The 25184-nt window shown below is 42.4% G+C and overlaps 1 protein-coding gene across 3 annotated transcripts in view; it reads right to left on the bottom strand.

Moving 5' to 3' along the window:
- The window catches only part of NTRK3 (neurotrophic receptor tyrosine kinase 3), a 383693-nt gene extending 367978 nt beyond the window's left edge, over positions 1-15715 (bottom strand). For all 3 annotated transcript variants that reach the window (XM_063314185.1, XM_063314186.1, XM_063314183.1), the window contains exon 1: positions 15468-15715. In XM_063314185.1, coding sequence (XP_063170255.1) covers positions 15468-15715 — 248 coding nt within the window. The remainder of the gene's footprint in view (positions 1-15467) is intronic.
- Positions 15716-25184: the final 9469 nt, after the last annotated feature.

The raw sequence follows: 25184 nt of genomic DNA, 5'->3' as shown, positions 1-25184 counted from the left end.
CATATTGCTGCTGTGCTGAAATCTGCCATGCAACATCTCAAAAGTGTTCCTCCTCTCCAGTTTTTTCACTCAAAATGCATGAGAATACCTTTCAAACTTTGCTTATTGATGGCAGAGGTCATTTACTTTCTTGCTGGAGGTGGATGATGGTCTTACTATTATTGTTCTCTGTTGCACATCTTTTCTTCACTCTGGCTTCTTTTTTCTGGAACTTACCACCATTGGTCTGTTCTCATACCCTCCAGATGAGTCAGTCTGTATCACCAATGGAAATGAGCTCAGTCAAAGAGTAGGGGTAATAGTAAGTGTAATCCAAGACATCTAGAGGTGGAAGATAAGCAATCGTTCCCCCCTCCCCCAGACAGGTCAGGACAAAAGAGTCATACAAATTGGGGGAAGCCAGGTTCAACATCCAAATTAGTCATGAACTGTCTCATAGAGTTAACTGATGGGTTCTATTATGCAAAAACAAATCACATACAGTAGATGAGGCATCAATGGCAAGACACTAAGCCCTTGTATCCACCAATATGAACTCCAACCCAGAAATTTTCAGTCGTATCAATCGGTATAGTCCAGCCTCAAACCCAAAAATCACACAATAGTAAAAATGATGAGGAGGGTCTTTAGTAAATTGATAAGGTACTAGATTGATTATTTCACCTAAAAGGTAAATCCTTATTCCCTCAATTTAGGAGGTGAATATCATGTATTCATCCTCCCCCTGACAAAAAAAAAAAAAAGATCTCAGCATATGTCCCATCAGATGTTAGTGATCCTGACATGTCAGTAAAAGATGTGTCCTATTTTCCGCAATTTTGCCCTTTAAAACTACACCAGCAAACGCAAATACCTTAAAAGGGTACCCATCCAAAGGCAAGTTTGTTACTCAGTTCTCAAAACCAATAAATGGGCACTGAAGACCATGATATTTTAAGCAAATACACAAGGCCATCAGATATCAAAAATAAATGTTATATTATGGTAATGTGATGCTGTGGCCATTCTTTTTCAATGAATTTAATGCATTAAATTGGGAGTTGGTTGTTTGGGCAGTTGGAGATTTAAGGAATGAAATGGGACACCACTAATGGGGTGCTGGGGCCACATGTAGCCCACAGGTCATTCACCTGTGACATAACTCTGGGACAAAAGTTTTCTCTAGACCCTGTTGCACAGCCATCCATGCATCCACTGGCAGCAGTAGGAAAACAGATTCCGCAAATTAGCTGTCCCTACAGCATCAGAATAAGCCAGTAAAACTAACCAGCTCTATCAATTCTTTAAAGCTTGCTGCAAGTAAGAAGAAATGCTTTCCAACATTTATAAGGAAAACCTAACAAAAAAAGGAAGTGTCAGATGGGTCCAATTTGATTGGGGTGTTTGATTTTAGGAATCAGTTCAAGTCTGACTGGATTAGAACTGATTTGGAAAATGATACAATTAGGATATCCAAACTTATTTAAGCTGAATCTTCAAATCACACCCAATTTGAATTAAACTGATTAATTCCATTAAGGCACATGTGAAGAAAGGCTATTAACAGGATTTCTCCATAACTTCTGCAACTCTTTCCTAGAAGTCTACTAAAATTGATGATATTTGTGAATTTTACTTGCCTGTCTTTTTTTTTTAACTATTGCTTAGACATGGGGGAAACTAAGTTTTGCTACTTTTTTTTAAAAAAAAAGAACAGATTAACAAGTAAGAGTTTTCCCATGTAGCAAGCAGATGCCAGAGTTAAAATGCCACTGCTGAAAGGGCCCTCTGGACAGTCACCACCTGCTTAATTTGGGATGGGAAGGAAAAGCAGAAGAAAACGTAAATTGCCCATTTTAACTTGCAGGGTGCCTTTGTAAAGGAGGAAAAAAGTCAGCGTCCCAGTCATGATCAGCAGAGAAAGCAGCCTATGGGAAGCATCCTCAGTAAACAACACTGTGATTCTTCTCCTATTACTCTGTTTCATTCCAGGGACATCATGCTTGAAGATGCTATGCATTTTGAAAGCTAATATATCAAGGAGAAGAGCAAGTCATACTAGCTCAGATTGTCCAGATAGCCCTTCAGAATTTCAGACTAGAATTTTTTCCAGCCCTCTTTGAATATTCTAGGAATTAAGCCTGGGGATTCCTGTAACCATATATTGTGCTACTGAGGAAGTCTGTTCACATTCACTATGGGTATATAGACCTGATTTCCGCCAGGTTTCAATTAATGGGTAACACCTTTCTTGGAGATATTCCAAAAGTGTTTTGGCTTCCAATTAATGGGTAACAGCTCTCTATGGTTTTCCAAGTCCAACTAAATTCAGCCCAGGAATCTATACCTGTGGTATTCATGATTTTGCTCCATTGATCTGTATGATTTTGGAGTACACAGTAATATGGCTTTTCTCAAAATATGTTGGCAAAGGTGCAGAAGATTTGCTGTGAAAGCAGCTGTCTTTCAAGGAACACATCCAACATTTATAGGCCATTTCTGGAAAGGAACCCTAGGTTCCCACAGATATAGAGCCTTCTGTATATTGTAGGAACAACCAGAGATCAGGGTCAGAGTCATAACTTGGTTATTATAGAATTCCATATCCATTCACATATAATCAGAAAGCAATGCAAGGTAGAGCCCAAGATCAGTCCAGTAATCTAAGCCAAGAATTAAGAAACAGCCTGGAGTGAGTTTATGACAGTAGAGTCCAAGATCTATCCAATGGTCAAAACAATAAATCTGAGCACAGGGAACCAAGATATACAATAGGGAGTGGCAACTTTTTCAGGTCTCTGGTTCTCCCATTCTAAAATGTCATCCTGAAATCTCATGTGAAAATGCTAAACACCTTGTGAAGTTCCACATGAGATTTTTAAAATCTCATGATATCTGGCAACCATTGGAGATTTGGGCCATTTTGAATTACAAAATATTAATTTAGAAGTGTGCAGATGTTCTTTTTGTGGGTGATGTATTCCCTGGTGTCCACACATACTGTGCTTCTAACTCCTGACCTGCAGAAAGACAGTAACATACAACCTCTCCTCTCCATGGATCCCGTCACTCTCCATGGTTAACGGAGGAGCTGAGGGAGATTAAAAGGGAGAAGAGACCATCTAGAGCACTGCTGGGGGTCAACAGAGGATGAACTTGACTGAACACACATAAGATCCTCTATTAAGGCCTATGTTGTGGCAGTAAGGACAGCAAAGCATCAATACTTCTCTGCCCTTATTACATCCACAGATTGCCACTCAGTGGCCTTGTTTCAGGTGACCCAAGCCCTTTTGGGCTGGGGGACCCAGAGATCTACCTATGCAGCTGCACAGAGGAATTTTCAGAGCATCTGTCAGACAAAATTGTTCAAATTCATTCCCATTTAGACTCTAGACTTGGTCCTGTGGAGACGCCTGGAGCAGTCTTGTCTTGTTACCTGGGAACAATTTGAACCTGTTGGGCCTGAGGAAATGGACAGAGCCCGTATGACTGTGAGCTCAGCCACCTGCTTTTTAGACCCATGACCCTCCTGTTGGCCAAGGCTGCCCAGGGGGTGACAGGTGGGTTCTAGTGGTAGTGGGTTCATCCTTAAGAGAAGGGGTTGTCCCTTTTTGCCTCTTAAGAAGGCTTTGGTCCACTCCCTCCTCAAGAAGCCATTGCTGGATCCCACCATACTGGACAACTTTCAACAAGTGTCCACCCTCCTTTTTTTAAGGAAGGTTGTGGAGAAAGTGGTTGCACTGCAGCTTCAATGGATCCTGGATGAATTGGAATAGTTGGACCCCTTTCAGTCAGGATTCAGGCCTGGACAAGGGACAGAAAACAGCTTTGGTCATGCTTTTGGATGATCTCTGGAGAGAGCAGGATGGGAGTAGTGCATCCATCCTAACTCTACTTGACCTCTCAGTGGCTTTCAATACCATCAACCATGGTATCCTTCTGGACTGGCTTTGAGGATTGGGAGTGGGTAGCACTGTATTCTGCTGGTTCACTTCCTTCCTACAGGGCCGATACCAGTCAGTGTTGATCGGGAGTAAGAGATCCCACCCTTGGCCCCTACTGTGTGGGTGGTGCCACAGGGTTCAGTGCCCTCTCCACTCCTGTTTAACATCTACATGAAACCACCGGAGGAGATCAACTATTGCCATGGTGTGAGGTATCATCAGTATGGTGATGATACTCAACTGTACCTCTCTGCCCCTGGAGAACTAAGTGATGCTGTTGAAGTCCTGTCTCAGTGCCTGGAGGCTGTGAGGGTCTAGATGGGGAACAACAGGCTTCAACTGAACCCTGGAAAGCCTGAGTGTCTTTAAGTTTTAGGGCCTTCTAATTCTGGGACTTCACCATCTTTGGTACTGGATGGGATTGCACTGCATCAAACAGACTCTGTGTGCAATCTGGGACTCCTTCTGCACTCATGACTGCTGCTTAAGGAGCAGGTGGCAGTTGTGGCCAGGAGGACCTTTGCGCAACTTTGTGTTGTGCACCAGTTGCACGCATTCCTGTGTCGTGAGGTTCTACTCACAGTTACTCACACCCTGGTCATCTCCTGAATAGACTACTGTAACTCACTCTACATGAACAGTATCTGGAAGCTTCAGCTGGTGTAAAATGCAGCAGCATGGGGAGTAATGGGTGTTCCTAGAAGGACAGACGTTACACCTCTGTTCTGTGAGCTGTATTGGTTGACAGTTTGCTTCCAAGTACAATTCAAGGTGCTGATTTTGGCCTTTAAATCCCTACATGTCATGAGGCCAGGTTATCTGAGAGACTGCCTCTCCCCAATTACTTCTACACATCCCATCAGGTCCAGGAAGAGATGCATGTTGCAGGTCCCATCTGCTAAGGAGTTCCATCTGATGGGACCCAGGAGTCAAGCCTTTTCTGCTGTGGCACCTGCCTTCTGCAACATCATCCTCCCTGAGGTGAGGTTAGCCCCAAACCTCACGGCCTTTCAGAAAGCCCTCAAAACATGGTTTGTTCATCAGGCCTATGGATCCCCTGGCAGCAGAGAGCCTGCTTGTTGGTTGCACTACTTATGACATCTTCATTAACCCTCTCACAATCTTGATTTTACTTATGTTAATTATTTAAATGCTTTAATTGGCTTTTATAGTTGGTGTTATTGTACACTGCCCAGAGTCACCTTGTGTGAGTTGGGCGGCCATATAAGTTTGATAAATCAATCAATCAATCAACAAACAAACAAATAAGAAAAGTTGTTTCAAGTACAGAATAATTGGAATGAAAGGATTATTACATAAACCTCTTGGGATTGATTCCATGTAACTTCATCAGATGGCAAGAACATTCTCAAGCAGCCCATATTCACAAGACGCCCTTTGCTTTAAGCATACATGCCATCCTCTGGGACTTGCACACACACATGCATCAATGCTTTCTAGGATTCAGTGGTGCCTTAATCTCTTGATTTAAGTCTATTGTGAGGCTCACTGCTGAAAATGGCTCAGATCCATGGCATCCAACTTCAGTGTCTACACCTGGCAGGCTCATCCTGGGCTATCTTCTTGTCCTACAACAAGGAGTCATTTGAAAGGGTCATGACATATAGCTTGAAAGCTTCTGTCTTAAGTGCATCAGACTAGTCAGATTAAAACAGTCTTTGTATCTCACTCAATAAACGAGAACTGCAAAGAAATGGAGCTGTAATTTGTGGCTGTGATTCACAATGCAGTGATCAACAGATACCCAGTAACAACTCGGTATGGTGATACTGGAAAAGTCTAGGACTTTTTAGAAGCTTTACCAAGTTTTTTTACAAGGTGATGGGGGGAAGAGTGAGAGAAAGAGGACACAACAAATCCCTGCAAGAATTTAGTTAGCTGGTGCTCAGTAGTATGCTATTCCTTCAAGCAGCTGTTCAGACAGGGATGGTGCCTAACTACACGATAACAGATAATGGCTCTGCTCTGGAGATTCCCAAAGGGGGAAAGAGCAAAGCAAACAAAGCTTAATGGCTCCTGGTCAGGACCTCATCCCTTGAGACATAAAAGCAGATGTGTTTGCAGCATTTTGGGAATAGACTAACATCTCTAGACACTCAGCAGAATAGCAGGCCTAGAGACCCGCCAAGCAGCTGCTTAACCTCCTCTTATTCCACCCATAGTAAGGAATCTCTGGCTGTTTTTTTCCAAAGAAATACAGCTAACATTTCAAAAGGGATCTATCCAGACTTCCTGGGGAAAGGGGTAAAATCCCTTCAAGAACTGAAAGGACATTCCAGGGCCCAAATCATTTGGTTTTAGGTAGCAAAAAAAGTAGAACTTCGGAATCTTCCAACGTTTAATTCATTAATTAACTTGTATGCAGCCCATCCCCGAAGGTTCTGAGTGGTTAATTACGTAAGGAAGTCCCCCCAAAACAAACAAGTAAACCCACCCATAAAATAAACAGACTATCCAGTGATATTAAAGTAGTGAAAAAAAAATAGGAATTACAAAGTAACTGTTACATTAACTACTTCTAAAAACATTAAGGAGAGAGCCAGTTTGGTGTAGCGGTTAAGGCCCTGGGCTAGAAACCAGGAGACTATGAATTCTAGTCCCGCCTTGGGCACGAAGCCAGCTGGGTGACCTTGGGCCAGTCACTCTCTCTCAGCCCTAGGAAGCAGGCAATGGCAAACCACTTCTGAAATATTGCCAAGAAAACCACTGACTTGTCCAGACAGTTGCCAGGAGTCAACACTGAAATCACCAAATAAACAAATAAGGAGGAAAAAAGACAGTAAAGCAATAATGTTCAATTAACAAATCAAATCTCCTACCCAAAGAAAAAAATTATCCTTATGCTTTGCCAGAGTCTCTCTTTTCTAGAAAGGAGCATGGCCCAGCAACTCATACAGAGCTACATCTGAGTATGATTGCTTTGCTGGGTTGGGAGTGACTGAGTCAAGCAATCATATATTCTAAAGGAATACAGGAGAAGTATCAATGCTCAGACTGTTACAGAGTCCGATGCTAGAGAAAATACAATGCTAGAGAAAATACATATCAGGATTATGCTATTACTGCAACAAGGACTTGTTTATGCCATCCCTTCTACAAACAGCTTCAAGTGATAGAAAAGGCTGAAAGAAGGTGTACTGGACCAAAGGGTTCTCCAAGATTTAGGCTAAGGGTGTATTCGAATAAGGGGTCACCCACCTACCTCCATGCATGTGGGAAATAACCACATAAAGCTAGACCAAATAAACATACAATCAGATGGTGAGCAAGCATCACCCTTGGGTGCATGTTTTGGACTCATGGAAGTTTTAATTTTTTATATTGTGCATTAGTATATCTCACAGAGAGCCATTTTGGTGTAGAAGTTAAGGCACCAGTCTAGAAACTAGGAGACTGTGAGTTCTAGTCCCATCTTAGGCATGAAGCCAACTGGGTAACCTTGGGTCAGTAACTCTCTCTCAGCCCTAGGAAGGAGGCAATGGCAACCACTTCTGAAAAACCTGCCAAGAAAAGTGCAGGGACTTGTCCAGGCAGTCTCCGAAAATTGGACACGATTGAGTGGATTAAAAAAAAAAGTACAGTATATCTCATAATGCCCAGATATTTTGAAATAACCATCCATGTAATGCCTAGAAATTGGCATTGTTGTCTATTCTCCATAAAACACAAAACAGAAAACACAGAAAACTACCCATTTATTAGTGCACCTTCACTATCTTAGTTCAGCCTAAGCCACTCACTCCTAAAAGCTGCTGGGTCAGCACTAAGTAATATTCTTCCAACCTACATCTTCTCCCACTGACTCAAGTTCTTCCAACCATTTGGGGGGGGGGTCAAATTCAAAGCAGCCAGCAGCATTGGTTTTCCCCTACAAAAACAAGCAAACAAATAACAGCCGCAAAATGACTGCTTTGACTGCGTTGCTACAACCAGTAGGAGCATGCAGAAAGGAAGGAGAGAGGGAAAAAGCCACCCAAATCAGAACATTAATTAATTGAGGCTTTTGTTCAATTCCTCAACAGGCATTTAAGAAGTGCATTGGGTTACAAGAAGTCTGAAGTCGCACTGACACAGCAGTTTGGTGCAAGGCAGCCCAACATTCAGAAGTTATTTGCTTCATGAGGCAGTATCTAGATTTTGCTACCGTATCAGCAGCTCTGCAGCAGCTGCTGCCAGCCAAAACAGCACAGTATCCAGATGCACAAGTCTATAAAGATTTGTCAATTGCCCTATCAGAGATGGGGAGATGAAAGAAGATGCTCCAAACCCACTAGGATAGTAGGGCCATCTGAAGCCCCAAAGTTTGACTAATAACCAGCCATATGATAGGCAGAGAAATAGCTATGAAGATTGAATAAGGTCCCTGTAGTAGCCTGAAACTGGGTATTATTATTATTACTTATTATTTATTTGAATTTATTAGCCACTCAACTCCAATGGACTCTCAAGAGCCTCTGATCTCTGGGTAAGAGAAATGTTGCTAGCATGGGGAACAGGGACCATTGGAAAAAAATTACATGGTTCTGTCGCTCACCTAGTATGCTAAGCTGGAAGTATTACAGCTACGGGTCAGTGGTACAGCACATGGTTTCTGTGCAAAATGTCCCAGGATCAGTTCTTCAGCACCCTCAGATAAGCCAAGGAAAGACTCTTGGACTGAAAATTGAAGTCAAACCACTGCCAGTCAGCATAGACCAAGCCAGAAGGAAGAACTGCTTACTGGAATGCAATTCCTCTCATTTATCACTTGACATTCTTTCATTGGGTCCATTGGTTCATGTTATCTACAGTTTTCAGAAGCTTCTTCTGTTTCGTCATCTTTTTCCACTGTCCGAGCGAGCAATGGTCTTCAGCACAGAAATGTTGCTTCCGTCAACAAAAGAGGAATCAGCAGGTTATAAAAAGAGGAGGATTCTCATGCTGGTCATAAAGCTGTACCTTGTTGGCAGAAATGAAGCCCAATGAAGTCCAAGGTCAAGTACAAGTCCAACATCATAAGAGGCAGCTGGTTAAGTATAGCCAACAGAGTGCAAGCTGGCAGATATTGGTTTGGGTTTTTTTAGATTTTTTTATCCCACCTTTATTATTTTTATAAATAACTCAAGGTGGGGAACATACCTAATACTCCTTCCTCCTATTTTCCCCACAACCACCCTGTGAGGTGTTCCAGCAATTAGGCAGTAAGAGCTTAGTTTGTTAGGCTTAAGATTTCAATGCCCTCTCTAACTCTGAATTTTAGGCCATTACAGCAATTCTTCCAGAGTTTTCATTCATCAGGGCCTTAATCATGAGTAATCCCCTGCTAACAAAGAGTCCTGGTTCTGAAGGTGACATTCAGTCATGTACGAAGTCTGGACAGTGGTTGAACCACCACATCTGTATGATTAAGAGATTTTTTTTCCCCCAATGTGAGAAAATGGAGTGGGAGGGAGATATGACCTAAGCTTTTTCTGAATTTTTGGAGGCAACTTACTGCTCATTGTCTCTCACAGGAAACTCTAGAAAAGTGGTTGTCAAGGCCTCATTTAATATTGTTGCGGTACTGGAGGCCACAACATGGATGGAGCCACATCACTCATGAAAGTAAAGCAGAGTTTGGAGATATTTGGGGGTGTGCATTTCAAATTGTGACATGCCTGTTTCAGGACTTAAAACATCGTTTTCATGAGTTTCTGTTTCAAAGGAATAGAAAGTAGCATTTTTCTCCTAGCAATTACAATCAGAGGGCTTCCCTAAGGCCACAAAAGAAGTCATGGACCCTTGTGCAGCCCTGGAGTTGCAGAGTGCCCAGTCCTACTCTAGAAACCCCTTCCAAAATGTTCTTTGAATGGGGAGGCTTTGCAGCACCAGTACAAAAGGGCTCCTGCATTTGTTAGCAAATGCTCAGCTTTTCTCCAGGGAGATCAAAATGGCATGCATCCTCAGAACAGTCCTGGAAAGTTGCTGAAGCTGAGGAAATATAAGATGAATATCACCTAAAAGAACTTCATGGATGAGTGGAGATCTAGCACAGCATCTACCCACTATGCCCCAAAAATTACAGAAAGGAGACAGCCTGGAAAATGTTTGTTCAACTTTCACTTTTGCCATTAACTCTTTAAGTAGCTTGAGGTGGGCTGCAATTTTTCTAGTCCTAGGTGCCCATTCCTTCCATTTCTGTAATAGAGATTCTTGTAAGGATTACGCGATAACATTTGGTTTGCTACTTGATCTCCTCTAAATAGCTATATAAATTAAATGCCTTTATTACATCTAGTGTGCTGATGCAGCACCATCAGTCACTATAAACCCTTTGCTTGGAAAACCTTAATCTATCACTCAGTGTCAAAAGGACAGGGTGTTGCATGTAAATGGCCTAAGATTCAATTCCTGGCACCATCGGTTGAACAGTTTATTTATTTTAAAATGTTGGTTTGGGGCAAACTTCAGAGAGCAGCTGTAAGTCAAAGTAAGTCATCCTTCCTGACATGGTTACTTCCAGAAGTGGTGGACAAAATTCCCAGAATTCACAGACAGCAAGGTTGAAGGGTGGTAGAAGAATGATACAAAATGTATTTTTTTCCCTCATTTCTGGGAAGATGAAGTGGAAAAGACAAAACTAGCCAGGGTTATGACCCAAATTAATGACTACAGAAAGGTGCCTTATAATGTAACTAAACCCATATATTATTCATTATACACAAACACTACATAGACTGAACATAAATAGGTATTAATCAATTCCCAATCTATTCTCCATCTATTCCCGTTCACACGTCTTCATTTGTATAGCCATTCCATTTGCAATCTGTTACTTCAAGTACATTTTAAAAATCCGGCCCCAAATTTCAGAACAACAGCAACACGCACATAGTGCAGACCCACATTTAAAGGATGAACCTTGGCCTTTGCATTCACTAGAATAATGAGCATCACAGACTCAATCTTACAATCCTGGATATTCCAAGGCTGGAATTGGCCAAATCAGAGATTGGCACCTTTTTGCTTTGTTTTATATTGTTTTTCTCCTGCCCCTTGGTCCCTGAAATTGCAAAACTCTCACAAGAAATATCATGTGAGGATCTTAGGAGATTTCTATATTTCTCTGCAGGATTTTGACATTTTTTAAAAATCATATTTTCCGAAGTGGGGAAGCCAACTGCTATCTGTGGATGCTGTATTCTATTCCTGGTCACCACTATCTGGCAGAATGGTTTCCTAGCTTCTGCATATGGTTTACCACTGGACCAAGGGATCTTTATCATCTTAAATATTATCCATCACTGAGCAATTGTCTGTGGACTATCTTTGGTAGACTGATGTGAGACAACAATTTGTTTCTTATTTACTGAGTCTTCACAATGAAACTTTGGAAACTACCCTGCTTGGGATGACAAAGCTCAACCTCCGTCTTTAGATTCTTCCAAAATAAGATAAAATAATAATAATAATGCATCAGAGTCCAGATAGATGCTTTAGAGCAGCGGTAGTATCATTTTTTTCCCTTTTTCTTTTCTTGTTTGAATACATCTAAGACCTCAGAGCTTTCTTCTCAGAGGAGGCTGATTGCTTCAAAGGGACAGAGTTAATGAAATTAAAAGCCATGGTGGTGCTTAAACAGATACTCTGTTGTGTCACAATAAGCCAGTTAGTGTAACTGCCATCTTTATCTGACAAGGTAGGCTTGTTACTCCATTTCAGTGGGGAAGCTACTGACTACTGGCTACTTTCAGCCTCTGGACTGTATCAATTCACTGTGCAAATCAAGGGGCTTCAATATAGAACTCATGAAAAGGGCACTCTCTGATCTTCTGCCTATCAACTAGTTAAGTTTTTTTTTTTTTGTATAACAATTGTGTTCTACCAGTTCAATTTGGCAAAAGAGGATTGGCTTCAGACATTTCTACCAAAGGAGAAAAACTTCCGATGAAATACTCATGGGTGGAATGTGCTGTTGTATGTGGCCTAAGTATGAGAGAGAGAATGTTCTGTCTATTTTTGTCCAATCATCTCTCCAGCAGCCTACAGCCAACCTGGCTTCCCATCTTTCAGTTAAATCCCAAGGGAAGACACCCAGAAGGAATTCCTCTCATGGATCTTTTTTTTTTAAATCAGAGAATGTGGACAACCAGGGATGCTACAGAGGGATGAAACAATATGTCACAGAAAACACATCAGGATAGTCAGCTCAAAACATCATCAAGAGAAATTCCAAGGAAATCTTCAAGCACCCTGAGAATAGAATAGAAAAACAGGAATCTTTTTCACAAGGAAAGACAATGAGAAAAGGCAAGGCAGATTTGGTCATGGCATTACTACGCTCAGTGAGGTGAATGGCCGCTGCACACAAGCAGATGGCTCGAAGGCTAGAGAAGCAGCCGAAATGAAGTGGTGTGGTTACTCCAATCCAGAGAGTAAAAGGCGATTCCACTTCGTAGATCTGCTTCAGTGGGGGAATTTGACTAAATCACTCCATCAGAGCTTTATACAAGCCTGCTAGGAGCCCATTGATTTGACATGATCCAGCAGAACATCAGGGTCAGGGGGGGTTGTTTGCGGGGGGTGTTGACACATGGTTTCCCTTTTGGAGCCTCTTGTAGCCTTTTGTAGCAGACCCATTAACAATGTTACACAATTCAGGATAGGACAGAAATTTATTCCATTCCATGCTTACACTTGCTATTGAAAGAGCCCTGCTGTTCAAGCAAAGGATCATTTAGCCAGCACCCTGCTTCCAATGGCAAATAGACAAATGCCTCCTGAAAATGTAAGGCAGAAACAAAGACAGAGGATTTGGCAGTTGATGGAATACTGCCCTTGAAGATGGAAGCTCAATTTAGCTGCCATAGTGGATAGCCCCAGAGGTTCTATCTATCCTTTCATAGGTTCTAACATAATTGGCCAATCTCTTTTAAAGAAAAGTCAGCTCCTTTTCTGCTTTGAGTCTTAGCCCCAAAATGCAAAAGTGTATTTTTGCAGCATCATACTAGTCAAAGAAATATCTGCTGTATCTTTTTCTTAGCTATTTCAAAAGCCCAAGGTGGGATCATGAGCAGATTCAGATCTCCAGCAAACCTAACCACCTCTAATCTTTTCCTGGAGAAACATTAATTAAAATATGTTCTTTTGAAGCAGATATAAAACATCTTTGCTTATTTTTGAGTTTTGAGAAGGTCCTCCACCTATTTGACTAACAGCTTGATCAGCGTTTTCAAAGCAATCAAGTTATTTCCTGGATACAAAAGATTCACATAATCATATCTCCCCCAGCAGTTCAGATTATGATATAGACACACAAAATACTAGGAAGACATTGCTTCATTTATAGATTGTGGTGAATTGCAGGAGAACAAGATGGGAGAAGAGAAAATTGGTTTTCCCCTTCAATTTTCAGAAGATGCCTCTGAAAGATGAAGAGGCCAGAATCACCAGGCTGAGAACATCCACACACTTTTCTTTACTTTTCCTGATGTTATCTAGAAACCTTCCTGCACTATAAAAATAGGGATACATCTGGGAACTGAATGCAGTACTATTTCCAAAGTTGGCTTCTCTGATTCCTTGGGGCCATGAGGAAAAGATTTGTGGGAAGAAAAATAGCCATAAAAAGAAAGTTACTAGGGGCAGGATGGGCTTAAAAGCAACCACTCACCCAATCATCTCTAGCAAGTTAGTATTGTCTCCAGCCAGTCATACAGAAAAATATTTGGAAACAGAGAAATATTCCTCTCTCTCTCTCTCTCTCTCTCTTCCCCATGCCATCCACCTCTCTAGGGTCTAGTAACTTTTGTGAATTTATGACTTTAGGATCAAATCAGCCCAGGAGAAACATATAGAGCCCATCTTACAGTATTTTAAAAAGCCACCTTCTCAACTTCTGTGCACCATAAAGCTCTCTCCATGAAACAAGCATAAAAATATCACACACACATTTGGGCAATTATTTCCAAGCTCAGTTAGGACTAAAAAGCACATCCTCTTAGAAGGATGGAAAGAAAAGGAAAGGAACAGCATCCTAAAGTCATCCATCTTTTGTCCCCCTCCCCGACTCCTTCTATGAAGTATCTTGTGCCACTGGGATATTTAATTAATAAGTATAACCACCACCCCCTTTCCCATTAGTCATCCCTATCTTTCCTGCATTTGACTGCCTAATAATAATAATAATCACATTCCTCATCCTGCATACCCCATTCCTGTTGGAGTCCCATGGGTAACTTACACAGGAGCATCATGCAGTTCTCTCCCCCCTCCCAGCCCCCATAACCCCACTTCAGTCTGTGTAAATGAATGAAGCAGTTTTTGCCCATCCACTCCTCAGAAAAGTCTATACACAAGAGTGTCTGTATTAGCCCAATGCAGAAAGCTAAGTGGAGGGGTGTTTTGCATGATTCATAATTTTAATCTAGGTTGATGAAACTTGCAAAAGGAGGGAGGGGAATTATTGTTCTTCCCCCTCCTACCCCCATCACCACCACTGTGGATGAGATTTTACATGGTGTTTTATCCACTGGGATTTCCTAACAAGGAAAAAGAAGGGACTTGGAGTTGATTTTCCAGATAAACAAGCAAAGCATTCCACTAAAAATATCTCTGCCTCCAACAGCCCCCACCTCACCCCAGATACTCCGAAATAAAAATATGCACAGCTAAAGGAAAAAGAGAGAGACTATGAGAGAAAGACAGGCTGTGGAAGCCAGTTGGCACAGCAGACGGGGTTGCAATTAAGTGTGTGTGTGTGTGTGTATAACAATTTGAGTCGGGATGATTTTATGTAGGGCAACTATTTCCAAAAGGTCATTTTAGGCACACACAGACATGAATTTGTGTCTGTCTGTCTGTGTGTGCCTATATATCTGCAGTGATAATAGGGTTGTTTTTTAAAAGCACAAACAAGGACAGGGAGACTTCAGTATAAAGGGAAGGGGGTGGGGGGAAGAAAAAGAAAAAAAACTCCATCCTGTTATCATGGCAAGTCTCCCAGAGAGAGAGAGAGAGAGAGAGAGAGAGAGAGCGCATATATATCTCATATATTCTTCTTTACACACAATTAAAGCAAGCTAGAGATTGAAGGCAACTGAAAGATCTGTTGGCCAGATCCACAACCTTTCTGTCACACACACGCGTACACACACATACACACACAGAGTGTCCCTCCTCCAATTGCCCCCAAGGTTGCTCGCAACCCCCTTCCCGACTTTACGGCCCTTTCAAGCTTTTTTCCCAAACTGTTGCTTTTTTCGGGGAGGGAGGGTCCCAGAATTTGAGGGGAGGGGGAGGGATGCTAAATCTGCATTCAGTGAAATGCAGAGATCCCATTCTACCCTTCTTCACCAACATAGAGTAACAGGATATAAGCTGTGGCGAAGGAGCGTCTGATACATCACCAGCCAGAATCAAGATCTTCACTTCTCTTTTCCCCACCCCACCCCTGCATTCTCCTTTACAGTCATCACACATTCATATCTGAACACACGAAGAGGAGAGGACGGGGGTGGGGGGAGAGAAAGAACCGAGCAGAAGGAGAAGAGAGGGACTTACATCGAAGTGATATTCCTAGAGATATCCGTAATGTTGATACTGGCATTTCCATTGCTGGTGCCCGAATCTTGCCCCTCTAGCAGAGGGAAAAGGTTGCCATCATCCGGTTTTTTGCAATTGATCTCGGTTTTGTTGCAAAGGCAGTTGGCAGGGCAACCCAAGACAGAAACCAAGTAGTCCCCCCAAATGCTCCAGAGCCAGAAAACCTTCCAAAAACTACATTTGGTCGGACAAAACGAGACATCCATCTTCGATTGGTGTGGCTTTATTTGAAAAAAAAAAAAAAGAGGAGAAAAAGGAGGAAAGATTGTGAAGGGAAATGGGGAAAGAAGAAGGGGGGGAGGAAGCAACGTAGAAGGAGGGGGGAAAGAGAGGTTTTAAGGGAGGGGGAGAGAGGGGGGGAAACCTCAACAAAAAAAATCAAACCACCCTCAAGCGACCAGAGCAAGAAAAAATCCTCCCGTCGTTGAGCAAAGCGGAGAGGCTGTAATTCCCTCTTACAAGAGCGGTGCGCGAGGCATAGCGGCTGGTGGAGAGATGCGCGCGCGTGTGCGGTGTGGGGGGGGGGGGTGAGCGCGTGTCCCGGTGCCTTGTTGATCCACGGTAGGCTCGCTCGCTTTGTGAAGATTGCAACAGAAGATTCGCAGCAGCACAGCGGAGGAAGAGGAGGAGGAGGAGGAGGAAGCAAGGGCGCGCGGTGCGGAGTGGGGGGTGGAATATATTGGTGCTTCAAGTCCCCAAGTCCCACCTACTGGGCAGAATGAAAACTGAAACACCTGCAGAAAAACCGCCGGGCAGAGGGAGAGAGGGTCGCGAAGACGGCCTGCTCGCCGTTCCGTCCTGGCTTCCCACGCCCAGCAGTGCTGCAGAAGTGAAGGGGCACAGAACCAACGAGCTTACGACTGTTTGTGATTAATACAGTCGCCGTGCTCGCCGTTTGCACTCGTGACTCCGAGGACACGTCTTCTGGTCTGCGCGTTTTGCAGCGCTGTGGCACCTAGGATTTCGCTCCCGACCTCGCGCCGCGGAGATTAGAAGAGTTCCTCCTCTGGTCGCTATTTCTGAAGTTCAGTAGGATTCTCAGGCCAATCCTAGACAGGCGGACTCTCTGTGTCACACACGCAAACTCCGAGTGAAGGCAGCGATCCGCGAAACCGGGCGCGTCCTCCTCTTCCGCAGAAACACGCGTGGGCTACGGACGCGTGGGGGGGGGGGGGGGCTGATATCCCTGCCTATAGAACAGCTGGAACCCGAAAGGGACATTGCCTTGACGTGGGAGCAGCCAAGCTCGTTGGGTTCAGCTGGATTTACTTCCGAGTAAATGTCATAAAGGATCGGCCAGGTGCACATGGGGAAAAAAAAATCCCAGTCGGGATGGCCACCGACGAGAGAAAGAATGCACGTCTGTTGCTAGACCTAATGCCTTTAACCAGACGTCCCCTTCCTCGTAGCCCCCCCCCCTTTTCCCCTTTTCTTTTCTTTTTTTTTATTTCTGCAATCAGAGAAAACAATCCCTGGTATATAAGGAAGAACTGACAAACAGGGAAAAAAAAGTCGGGAGTGTATTCGCCCCTGATTTAAAAAAAAACAAAAACAAAAAACAGCAGTGGGTATTATTTTTACCAAGATCGTCCAGCTTCGGAACAGAAGAAATGAATCGTCAGAAAACAGCGAGGGAAGAAGTATTGAGGGGAGGGGGGAGAACAGTAGTGCCGGGGAGAGGCTGAGAAATAAAAACCCGGGTGGAAGCAGATTGCGAGATGGGGAGAATCGCTCCTTGTATCTTTTAACGGCAGCTTTTTGCAAGTAACGATTGGGTGTAAAAACCGAGAGGGGGTATGAAAAAGGAGGAAATCACGGAGTGAGTGTGCACTGAAAAGGGCTGATCTCGGAGAGAGATCGGGAGATGGGTGTATGTGTGTGTGGTGTGTGCCGAACACTGGAGTGAATTAAGATTCAGGGTGCATTTTGGGGGGCAGGCAAAAACCCAGGCAGATCAGAGCCCCGTTTAATTTGCTTTGCCTCTCTATGGTGTGTGTGTGTGTGTGTTCCATCCTGCTTCTTTCTCCACTCCTCCTCCTCCTCCATCTCTTTTAATAGTCTCTTCTTTCTGCTCCTTTGCACACAGACACAAGACTGACCAACCACCCGATCTGTACTCTTCAGCTGCAGGACAAGGGACTTTACAGGTGTATCCTCTCTCTCCTAAAGATTTCTGATTTTTGGCAGCCCTGGAAAAGAATTCCTACATCCTCAGAGGGGAAAGGCAGGGGGTGGGGGTGGGGAGGTGGAACTGCATTGGGAAGCATAGCTAAAAACCACTCTTTTGATAGGGTTTCTACAACCCTCCCCCTAAATTATAACCAGCAGCATATTTCATTCTTACATCAGAAAAATAGTTTTATAAAATTAAGTTGAGGAAAGGTCTGCTTTGCAAGGAAATCCATACTTTACAATTCTTTTACCAGTGGTCTTTCAGAAGATGGACACCCTTAAGTAAAGATGGCTGAGTTCACACATCCAATAAAGCTATGGTTGTTGACCTATAGCATGATTAATACACCACTATTGGCCAGGTTGGCATGGGAGTGTGCCAATCTGGAGAAATCATATTTGGATCAGATCTGTGATTTGACTGAAGCTTCCATTTTAAGTCAGAAAACGGATCCTCTTTGATTCAGGTAGCCAAGTCCAACGGTTGAATTGATCTGAACTTCCAGATCAATTAAAAAGAAATTATGACATCCGCAGAAATGATCTGAATCAGTTTGGAGGCAAATCAATCTGCCTTGCCAATACAATTCATAAATCTGACTTGGGGGTTCAATTAAATTGCCTTAGAATTGCATCTTTGAACTGAATAATTGAATGGCTCATTCAAAACAGTTAGCCATATATACTATGGTTATGAAATGTCAGTTCACCCACTAAACTAACCAAATAACCACATGGTTGCTCACTGTAATCTCTCCAGACAATATGCTTTTCTGTAAAATCTTCCACATAGGATTCTTTCACTTCCAAGTATGGCTAAGAAGGATCCCTGCCAGAAGTCCTGTGAGACTAATAATACTGCAGTGGATGGATTTGGCCTAGGAAGCTTGCAATCTATCTGCCACGTGTGCAAAGCACCAACTACTTGACAGTCACAGTTGATATAAAATCAAGGAAACCAAAGAAATGTGAAACACAGAGGAAACCCTTGTTGTTGTTTATTCGTTTAGTCGCTTCCAACTCTTCGTGACTTCATGGACCAGCCCACGCCAGAGCTTCCTGTCGGTCGTCAACATCCCCAGCTCCCCCAGGGACGAGTCCGTCACCTCTAGAATATCATCCGTCCACCTTGCCCTTGGTCGGCCCCTCTTCCTTTTGCCCTCCACTCTTCCTAGCATCAGCATCTTCTCCAGGGTGTCCTGTCTTCTCATTATGTGGTCAAAGTATTTCAGTTTTGCCTTTAATACCATTCCCTCAAGTGAGCAGTCTGGCTTTATTTCCTGGAGGATGGACTGGTTTGATCTTCTTGCAGTCCAAGGCACTCTCAGAATTTTCCTCCAACACCACAGTTCAAAAGCATCGATCTTCCTTCTCTCAGCCTTCCTTATGGTCCAGCTCTCGCAGCCATATGTTACTACGGGGAACACCATTGCTTTAACGATGCGGACCTTCATTGTCAGTGTGATGTCTCTGGTCTTAACTATTTTATCGAGATTTGTCATTGCTCTTCTCCCAAGGATTAAGCGTCTTCTGATTTCCTGACTGCAGTCAGCATCTGCAGTAATCTTCGCACCTAGGAATACAAAGTCTTTCACTGCTTCTACATTTTCTCCCTCTATGGAAACCCTTGATGTTTGGTTATTATTCTTACTATTCTTATTAAGGCAATGGGCTAGAAACCAGGAGACTGTGAGTTCTAGTCCCGCCTTGGGCATGAAAGCTGGCTGGGCAACCTTGGGCCAGTCTCTCTCTCTCAGTCCAACCCACCTCACAGGGCTGTTGTGGGGAGAATAGGGGGAGAAAGGAGTATTAGGTATGTTTGCTGCCTCGAGTTATTTATTAAAAAAAAAAATACAAAGGCAGGATAGAAAATAAATAAAAGAAGAGAAAATAAAATGGCCTCTGGATGTGAGGAACTTCAAATCCTTAGCCCATAATCCTTAGCCAGATAACCCCACTTGATAGGAATTATAGGTTTTGAAATTAAATATATCTGGAAGGCACCAGTGTGGGGCATGATGAGACCAATTTCAGCAAAAAGCTAAGTTGGAGAAATTGACATGGCTATCTCTGTTGATTTCACTGGTGATTATAGCAGAAGGATAAAACCGCTGAGCTGTCGATCGGAAGGTCGGCGGTTCGAAACCGCGCGGCGGGGTGAGCTCCCGTTGCTCGTCCCAGCTCCTGCACACCAAGCAGTTCGAAAACATGCAAATGTGAGTAGATTAATTGGTACCGCTTCGGCGGGAAGGTAACGGCGTTCCGAGTCGTCATGCTGGCCACATGACCCGGAAGTGTCTATGACAACGCCGGCTCCAAGGCTTTGAAACGGAGATGAGCACTGCCCCCTAGAGTCGGACACGACTGGACTTTACGTCAAGGGAAACCTTTACCTTTACCTACTCCTTCCTCAACATGGTGCACCCTGGATAGAATAGGAGTGCCACTCCCAGAATTCCTAGCTAGAATTGCTAACTAGGAATTCTGGTAGCTGTCATCCCATAGTACTTAGGAGGCACCAGATTGGCGTTGCCTGGTATAGGAAATGGTTGGGGTGGGAAAATAGCACGGAATGGAGTGATAAACACAGCTGGATTGTCACTTGGTGATTTACTAGGAGTGCATCCAGTCTAGACTCCGAGAGATGGAATCCAGCATTCCATGTAGACTAGAGCATTATTTTCTGCTGGAGAAATTGTAATGACATTATAAAGAGCAAAAGCAAGCATAACTGGTGAGTTGCAGCCATAATAATTAACTGAAATGGAGAAAAATTCTTGAGTAATGGTTAAAACACTTACAAAGACAGAAGGGTGATTTTGGCTTTCATCTTCATTTGGGTCCCTCAGAGTCTGAGGACCAGTTGCTGCAGATGGAGGCCAGCTTTCCAAGTGGCCTCTGTCAGCTGGGTCTTTAACAGCAGCTTGATTGGCAGGCATTAGTGGGTGATCATCCTTAATATTGCCATCCCATAAAAGCTTTTGCTAGCTGGTGTCTACTGTAATGGTCACATAAACAGCCTTGCTTACTTGGCTTTGGAAGGGGGGGTAGGAGGGTGGATTAGATAAATGCATGATGGATGGCTTTTAATTGTTAATTGTCTTTCAAATTCATTTTATGTTTTCATTCTTTTGTGTTGTATTGTTCAGTTTTACTCACTATTGCAAATGTTCACTTCAGCGGGAAGAGGGATACACATTAAATAATAGGGTTAATTATGATGGCTATTGAAAGCCTACAGAGGCTTTCAGTATTAAACAAGCACTGTTGGTCTAGTGGTTAAGGCTTCAGGCTAGAAACCAGGAGACTGAGAGTTCTAGTCCTACCTTAGGCATGAAAGCTGCTGGGTGACTTAGAGCCAGTCCCTCTCTCAGCCCACAACATCAGGTTCAGGCAGTCGGTCAATTCCTGTTGCAATGGACCAGCATTTGGTTGATCCAAAAAGTGGACACTGCACCCACAGGAAAATGCTAGGAAGAAAAAAACTGTATAGTTTCCCATCTGCTTTAGACAACAGCCTGGCCAATGGTGTGGGATGATGGAAGTTGTATCCAACTATATGAGGAGGGCCAGGAAATAAAAATTCTGAGAACCTGCAAAGCAGATTTTGGCACAGTGTTCATTTGCTCTGTATTATATCCTGTAGGATTATGGCCTAGTTTGCAAACTAAGTTTATATATATCTGTATCTATACCTATATCAATATTTATATTATATCTATATCCACTTTTGGAAATCTTGGGGCTTTCTCAAATTATGAATGGCTGAGATCAGTTAGGTAACATGAGGAGTAGCACTCAATTACCTCTTAATTATTAAATACTAGTGCTGCCTATTTTATTACTGTTAATAAAATGAAAATTCATTTATTTCTACACTTCCTTCCAGACCCTTCCGATTCAAAATGATAAGAGCATGCATGTATTATGGGAGTTCATATCCATTCTTCTCATACAACCTATGATCAAATGCTGTATAGAGCTAAGTCAAAAGCGTAAGAGGAAAAATTTTGCTTCTACTATATTGAGCTCAATACAGTAAAAGTGGAATGAATTGACTACACATTGACATCTTAGGCATCAGCAAATTGAAATAGATTGGATTGGGCACTTTCAGTCAGAATATCATATTGTTTATTAATCAGGACACAAAAAAACAGAAGAAATAGTGTTGATTTCATAGTCAGGAATGATCTAGCAAAGACAGTACTTAGGTACAATGCAGTCAATGACTGAATAATATCAATTAGACTTTGCAGACAGCCCTTTAATAGGACAATTATCCAAGTTTATGCTCCAACCACTGATGCAGAAGAAGAGGAGGCTGATGAGTTTTATAGTCAAGTTCAATCTGAAATTGGCAGAACATCCAGACAAAAGATGTGCTGCTTGTGATTGGAGACTGGAATACCAAAGTTGGAAATAGTACGGAAGAAAATGTAGTTGGACTGTATGGCCAGGGAAACAGAAATGAAACAGGAGAATGACTTATCAGTTTCAGCCAATCCAATGATTTCTTCATTGCTAACCGTTCTCCAGACAACCAAAACAACACTTGTATACATTGACAGCACTAGAGAGAGTACACTGAAATCAAGCTGACTATATTATTCATACAAGGAGGTGGAAGAACTCAATTATAACAGCAAAGACATAACCAGCAGCTAACTGTGGGACAGCTCATATACTGCTCATGTACAAGGTCCAAGTCAAGCTAAAGCAGAAGAACAAAGCCATTCAGTTTCCAGAATATGATCAGGAAGTGCTTTGCAGTCCTGAACCTCACTGATAAGGTCATTACACAGAGGAACTGTGTAGTGAAATCAAAGAAGTTATTAAGGACAAAAGTGAAAAGAGACTGCCAAAGACCAAGAAACAGAAGAAAGAAAACTGGATGTCAGAACAAGCTGTGGAAAGTTCCAAGAAGACAAGAGAAGCCCAAGCCAAGAAAGACAAAGATCTCAGGAAGGAACTCAAAAAGAATTCCAGAGATTATTTTACAAAACACAAGAAGCAGTATTACAACATCTGTAAAGACATTGAAGATGGAAACAGACACAGAAAAACAAGGTAAGCCTGGACAAAGGTTTCCAAACTCAGAAGGAGGTTCCAACCTCAAATTGTTTGCTAAAGATGCCAATGGATTAATAGTAACTGATTACAAGAAGATGGGGAAAAAATGAAAGTATACTGACATTCTGTATAGTAGAACTGTCAATATCCAAGATACCTGAGAAAATATTCCCCATTTACAAAAACTAGAAGATAGTTAGATCAGCACTCTAGTCATAACCAAGCCAGAAGGCTACAGGAATTGATGGAATGTCTACAGAGATATGGCAATCAGCAGAAGAAGAATCAGTAAAAGTGCTAACCAAACTATGCCATCAAATCTGAAGAATAACATCATGGCCAATAGATTGGAAGAGATCAATCTACATACCAATACCAAAGAAAGAAGACTTACACACTATGCAAACTATTGTACAATATCTTTAATTTCATGTACTATATGAGCAAAATAATGCTTAGGAGCATCCAGTGCAAATTAGAAACCTACATGGAAAGGGAGATGCCTGATGTTCAAGCTGGTTTTAGAAAGGCTGAGACATGATGCATGCTGGATACTTGAGAAAGCTGCCTCCTCCTCCTCCTCCTCCTCCTCCTCCTCCTCCTCCTCCTCCTCCTCCTCCTCCTCTTCCTCCTCCTCCTCCTCCTCCTCCTCATCCCTATTATTATTGAAGAGCCTTTGATTTTGTCAACCATGTCAAGCAGTGAAATGTCCTTAGGAAAATGGGAATCCTGGAACATCTCATTGTCCTCATGCAAAATCACAGAACAGAAAGCTACAATCCAGAAAGAATATGGCAAAACAGGTCAGCAAAGGAGTGAGACAAGGATGTATATGTTATCCTTATTTATTCAACCTAATATACTGAATATATATTGAGAGAGTCTTGATTGGAAGAAGATGAACATAGTTTTAAAACTGGAGGAAGAAATATCAATAACCTGCACTATGCTGATAACACTACTCGGAGAGCTGAAAATACAAATGATCTGGAAGCTCCAGTAACAAAAATCAAGGAGCAGGGTGAAAAAAATGGGACTAAAATTAAATGTTAAAAAGACCAAACTAATGACAAGAAGTACAGAAACCAGCCTTAGAATTGACAATGAAGCTCATGAAATGATGGATAGCTTCTGCCTTTTAGGATTGACTGTCCACAATAAAGGAACCAGGAGTCAAGAAATATACCATAGGCTAGCACTTGGTAGCGTAGCAGTGAAGGTCTTGGAAAAGATATTCCGATACCATGATGTGTCTATACCTACAAAGATCAGAACTGTGCAGGCAAGGAAGAAAACATTCCACAAGTTTTCTCTGTGACAAAGCTGGAGTTGAAGAAGCAAGATAAAAAGTATTGGTGCTTTTTAACTATGGTGTTGGAAAAGACTCCCAAGAATACCATGGATAACCATGAAATCAAACAGTCCAGTTCCCACTGGATTGTTTGATTTCCCACTCAAGGCACAAATGACCAGGCTCAAATTACCATATTTTGGACAATTATGCAAAGACCCAGTTCCCTTGAGAAGTCCATGATGCTCAGAAAGGTGAAAGGAAAGAGAAGAAGAGGATGACCAATAATAAAATGGATGGACTCAATTACAACAGTGATGGGTGCTCTGTTGGAAGATTTGAAGGGCCAGGTTGGGGACAGATCATCCTGAAAAAGATCTGTCTGTCTGGTCACTGTGCATTAACAGCAACTTGATGGCACATAATCAGTCAATCAATTTGCTGCTAACTGATACAAAGCAACTAGTTTCAAAACAAATAATAATAATAATAATTAAAAAAACAAAAGCACTGGAGACAATACAGGTTAATACTTTAGAGAAGAGGTTTTTGCTTGGCACCAAACTGTCATCAACCCAAATGGAACTAAGCAATTCTTCCTAACAGGAATGATACTTAAGCTCTTATGGACAGGAGATTCTTCTTTTTAATTGACCTGATTCACACATGAAGTTAAGCCAGCATTGGGCAACTCAAGGTCTTAAGCTCATCTCTGACCAGTATTGCTGAAAGTCGGTAATATTGTTTCCTATCATTTAAAGAAGGAAACATGAAAACAATAGTTTATACACTAAAATGCATTTTTATGCGTCCCATTGAGCTTAAAAGCATGTTTTTACTCCAAAATACAGGAAAGAATGAAAACCTCTGTTCCTTCCATTTTGTTTCATTCTCCCATCTACTACACCCCTCTTATTCCCCCAAAATCTGTATGTTTCCCACAAAAGGTTTCCTGCTCCATGGTTAGTATGAACTTGATTTATTGCAAAAGGCACAATTGCCTGAAATTGCATCTGCTAAGCTAAAACCAAATAAACAAATTACGGTCTAGCATCATGTCCAAACCCTGTTTATTTGTGAATGCAAGGAATGTTGAGAGCTACATGTGTATATGGAAGGAGTGTATATATAACTTTCCC

The sequence above is a fragment of the Candoia aspera genome, chromosome 13, assembly GCF_035149785.1.
Source record: "Candoia aspera isolate rCanAsp1 chromosome 13, rCanAsp1.hap2, whole genome shotgun sequence".
Classification (NCBI taxonomy): Eukaryota; Metazoa; Chordata; class Lepidosauria; order Squamata; family Boidae; genus Candoia; species Candoia aspera.
This window is presented reverse-complemented; position numbering and strand designations above follow the sequence as displayed.